At 56.2% G+C, this 4,423-nt stretch overlaps 1 protein-coding gene across 1 annotated transcript in view; it reads left to right on the forward strand.

Moving 5' to 3' along the window:
* Positions 1-3,941: 3,941 nt before the first annotated feature.
* Positions 3,942-4,423, forward strand: part of Marcksl1 (MARCKS-like 1) — a 2,514-nt gene continuing 2,032 nt past the window's right edge. The window contains exon 1 of the mRNA XM_013020480.1: positions 3,942-4,291. Coding sequence (XP_012875934.1) covers positions 4,205-4,291 — 87 coding nt within the window. The 5' untranslated portion in view covers positions 3,942-4,204. The remainder of the gene's footprint in view (positions 4,292-4,423) is intronic.

Below are 4,423 nucleotides of genomic sequence, written 5' to 3' on the forward strand. Positions count from 1 at the left end.
CCTCAGCTCTCAGACTCCTGAGTTGCTAGGATTACAGGTGTGAGTCACTAGCAAGCTCCCGCCTCCTTCCCACCTTCCTATGTCTTCCCCATGCACGGCTGGGCACTGTGAGGTCCTTCCTGTCTCTAGTCTGCTGGCCTCTTCCTGGCCTTGCTGCCTGCTCCACCCATGCAGTTCCTGCTTGTCCAGGTACTTCCTGGTGCTGCTGCCTGCACTCCTGGGCTGCAGTTACCCTCTTATTGGCAGCCACCAGAGGCCCAGATTTCCTGGGGCTGGTCCTGCCTTAAAACCTCTACAGCTATTGTCCCCATAAGGTCACTAGCCAGACTTTGGGCCCTGGCCTTTGGCTCAGGAAATGTGTGTATGTGTGGGCTAAAGCAGTGTTGACCTCAGTCTGCCTGCTGATATCCGCCGGATGGAATGTTCCCAGGGCCCCGCAAACTCAGTGAGTTTCAGCAACTTTCCAAGTTCTTCTGCCTCAGTCAATGGATCTGCTTCACTCAAAGAAATGCAGTGGTGGCATTGCTAACACCTCTCTTCTGACCCCATGATCACAGTACCTAGTTAGTCTGAATTCTGGAATCCTCTGTCTCAAACCTTGCTCTAGACTAAATCTTTCCCTCCACCCCCAACTGCACATACTTGTCCTCTCTCCCCCTTATGGACAGAGATAGGCAATGGCTTACCTCCTAGCTGCCTGGAAAACCCCTGAAAGCAGGGATCTTGGATGATTCACTACTTAGCCACTCAAGTGTGAGCAGGAGGGACTGGAGTCTCTGAGACTATGAATCAGGTGCCTATCTTCTTACTGTACAGATAAGCACACTGATGGCTGAGAGGACACTGGTGCAGGTGAGAGCAGGAAGAGGCCAAGCTCAGCAAGACCTGAGGACTCCAGGTGAAGCAGATGCCCCCAGCAGATGTGGCCCCTGTTGCTGGGAACTAGGCTATGCTAAGTCACAGTCCCTGCAGCTTCCATTGGAATGGAGTTGTGCTGATGTTTCTTTTCGTTTTGAGGCCTTTACACAGGCAAGTTCCTTCACCAGGAAGCCCATTCCTCCTCTGATTAGATACTCCCACCCATCCCTTACCAGGCATCTAATCTAGCCTCAGGTTCCCCAGGGCCTCAGCGGCCACACAGTGCCCTCTTCTTCAGGGGGCAATGTTCTCTTTTGTCCTTCCATTGTCCATCTTACACTGTATCACTGCAGAGGCTCCAGGTTTCTTCTAGAAACTCTATTCCCTAGGTTCTGGGTCTGAGCTCTCCCTTACAGAGAATTGGGACAGATAGGGGATGTGTGAGCATGGGCATCGGGGCTCTGCAGCTTCTCTTCCCCTGTCCATTCTCATCATCCTGTCCTTCCATTCTGGCGACACCTCACATGTCTGACTACCACAGTCTCAGTGAGTCACTGTGCTGCACAGACCCCCATGGGAATACTCATACCAGAAAGTAGCAATGGAGCCATGCCCACACCTGCAGAATTCTCTCACCCAGGCCTCCTTCCCCCGCCACTCACTGACACACCCAGGATCACAGTCAGACAAAGTCACTAACAGTCGTCAGGAAGGACAGACACACACCCAGAAAGTCTCTGGGCATTATCATATCAAGGCTCTCTCTCACTCTTGAATCCATAGGTTCAGGCATATACAGCCACAAATGTACACACCTGGTCTCTCTCTTTCCCCTCCCCCCCCTCTCTCTCACACACACACACACACACAACCATCCCAAAGTCTTACATACAGACACAGAGCAGTACACACAGTCACAAACAGAGAAAAACAGACACATACAGTTGTACACTGGCCCTGGGAGACACAGAACAATGGATACATTGTCTGGCTTGGCAGCAGCTGGGGAGAAAGGAGCCACAGTGTAGACAGAGGAGGCTGTGGGGGTGCTGTACTTTCATTCTAAGCATCCTAACCCTCCTTTTCCCTCTTCCAGAAGTCAGATTCTTCTGGGCCTGGATGTGTTCAGTGATTGGGCTCCCAGGTGCTCCTTCCCCAGACTCCTGGGATGTCTGTTGGAATGAACCAGACTCCCTTTCAGGCTCTCAGCCTCGATGACTCCTCTCTCTCTAGATTTGCCTCTTATCCCTGCCAGGCAATGCCTTGAGTTCTGCTTAGAACCTTTGACTTCAGCCCTCCCAGGACTCACAGGGTGTCCATTTGAATCCTACTAGCCAGTTCTTGGCAACACTGCAAGTTCCTATTGTGGCTGAGACAGATCATGATGGCCATCCCTTAATAGTAGCAGATGAAGTCACTGTACTATTAGTGAGCTGTAGGAGCATGGTGCCTCTCCCCATCCCCAAACTAGCTCTTGCTTCTAGCTTTCACTAAATCTCAACAAGAAATTCTTCCAGGGGTATCCTGGAAGAGAGATCTGGGTAGCCCAGATCTCTCCCAGCTCTCTTACCCTCAGCTACAGGGAACTGCTGTGTGCATTTGGGTTTTCCCATTCTGAACCTGATATCCAGGTCTCTAAAATTTGAGGGTGAGGCTAATAAAGTATTCTATGGTTTCAGAGTGGGGGCAAGGGATAAAGGATGCAGAAGTACCCAATACAAAAGCCACCTCGGCCCTCCACAATGCTCTGTGGCTAGATCTGTGGGGAGTTTCCAATTTCTCAGGCCTCGGGGTGTCAACACACCCCACAGCTTTGGGCCTCCCAGGAAGCCTTGCCTGTAGGAGGGAGGGACATGCTGAACCATTTAGGACACAGCCTTACTTTTGCAAAACTTTGCCTCCTCCAGCTATCATCACGGTACTCCTGGGATTTGAGGGCAGACAGCCATGGGCATACATCTGTGGCTATCCAGTAGTCTGGAGTTCTCGCTGGAAGAAGTAGAAGAGGGAAAAGGTCTTCAGCCACCTTCTACCCTGCTCTGCTTCCAGCTCCCAAGTTCAAAGGCAGGGTTGAAGGATGGGCAGCCTTAGGAATTGTCCCTAAGGGAGTGTGTCCCTATCCTTCAGAGCTGGAGTGTTTGAGTCCCACACTGGGGTTCTGAGGGGAATTCTGATGTAGGGAAGCAGATCTAGGGGGAGAGGACATAAAAATCAAGTCAGACAAAAATATTTTTTTTTTTTGGTCGGTTGTGGGGCTTGAACTCTGGGCCTGGGCGCTGTCCCTGCACTCTTCAGCTCAAGGCAAGTGCTCTACCGCAAGTCAGACAAATTATACTAGCATATCTGAGCTTCACACCCCTCGATTTTCAAAGGGACCGTGGAGATATCTGTCAAGGGCACCCCCACTCCTATCCCCTAGCTGAACTTCGTAATGGGTCCAGGCCGAAGGCAGGAGGGTTGATTTCTCCATTCTGGATCAGGATGCCAGGCCACCAATCAGCAGAGAGGAGAGAGATCATGGGCGTCCTTCACAGTCTGACCAGAGTGACACGGAGTCGCGTCCGACCCCCCAGGCTGGCTGCAGCAGGCAGGCAGGGACGTGGGTGGAATCTCTGGCCTAAGGTGGTGCCGAACTCTGTGCGAGGCCCTGCAGCTGCGATGACCACATACTGTATTTTGGAGCACAACTCGGGACCAGCCGTCTGACGAGTCTGGGCAAGTGAGCCCTCCCGAGTTCAAGGAGAGGCTGCCAGGGGCTGCCAGTGCAGGAGCAAACCTCGGGAGCCACTCCGCCGTGCAGGGCCGCCCACCGTGAGAGGGGGCGGGGAGGGCGGAGAATGCTCGCCCCCTTTCCTCGAGGACTCCCCCCACCCGCCCCCCGCCCCACCCCGCTCCGCCCTTCCCCGACCAGCTCTCTGGAAAACCACACTTCTCCTTCCCGCGCCGGACTGTACCTGCCCTTGGCAGTGGGGTGGGATGGGGCATCAGACCTTCAGCGTCGCCCACTGCGCAAGTGGGGCTCGCGACTCGACCCCGCCTCCGCCCCTCGATTGGGCGCTTATTTAAATGCCCGGCCCCGCCCCGAGCCCTGGGCGCATATATAAAGGCGGCTCGGCGGGCGGCGGGCGGCATTCTGGCGCGGAGTGCGGCGGCGGCGGGCGCAGCTAGCGGGTCGGCCGCGGTGCCGGGGTGCAGCTGTCCCCCCCCTCTTTTTTCTCCCACACCCCTCCCCCTCAGGCGCCAGCTCCACCCCTCCGCCCGCCGGGCCGACCCCACCGAACTACCCCCTGCGGCGCGGGCCCGGGGAGGCTCCGGGCGCTCCCCCCAGCAGACCCCCCCCCCCATCATGGGCAGCCAGAGCTCCAAGGCTCCCCGGGGCGACGTGACCACCGACGAGGCTGCAGGCGCTTCCCCCGCGAAGGCCAACGGACAGGTGGGTGCGCTCGGCTCCTCCGGTCCCGGGCCCCTCTACTCGCGCCTCGCCCCTTCTCGAGCCTGGGGCCGGGGCCGCGCGCTTTGTCCGGCCCGGGACACGCGGCGCCCCCTCCCCCGCTCGGTCCCTTTG

The sequence above is a fragment of the Dipodomys ordii genome, unplaced genomic scaffold (genome assembly GCF_000151885.1).
Source record: "Dipodomys ordii isolate 6190 unplaced genomic scaffold, Dord_2.0 Scaffold51, whole genome shotgun sequence".
Taxonomy (NCBI): Eukaryota; Metazoa; Chordata; class Mammalia; order Rodentia; family Heteromyidae; genus Dipodomys; species Dipodomys ordii.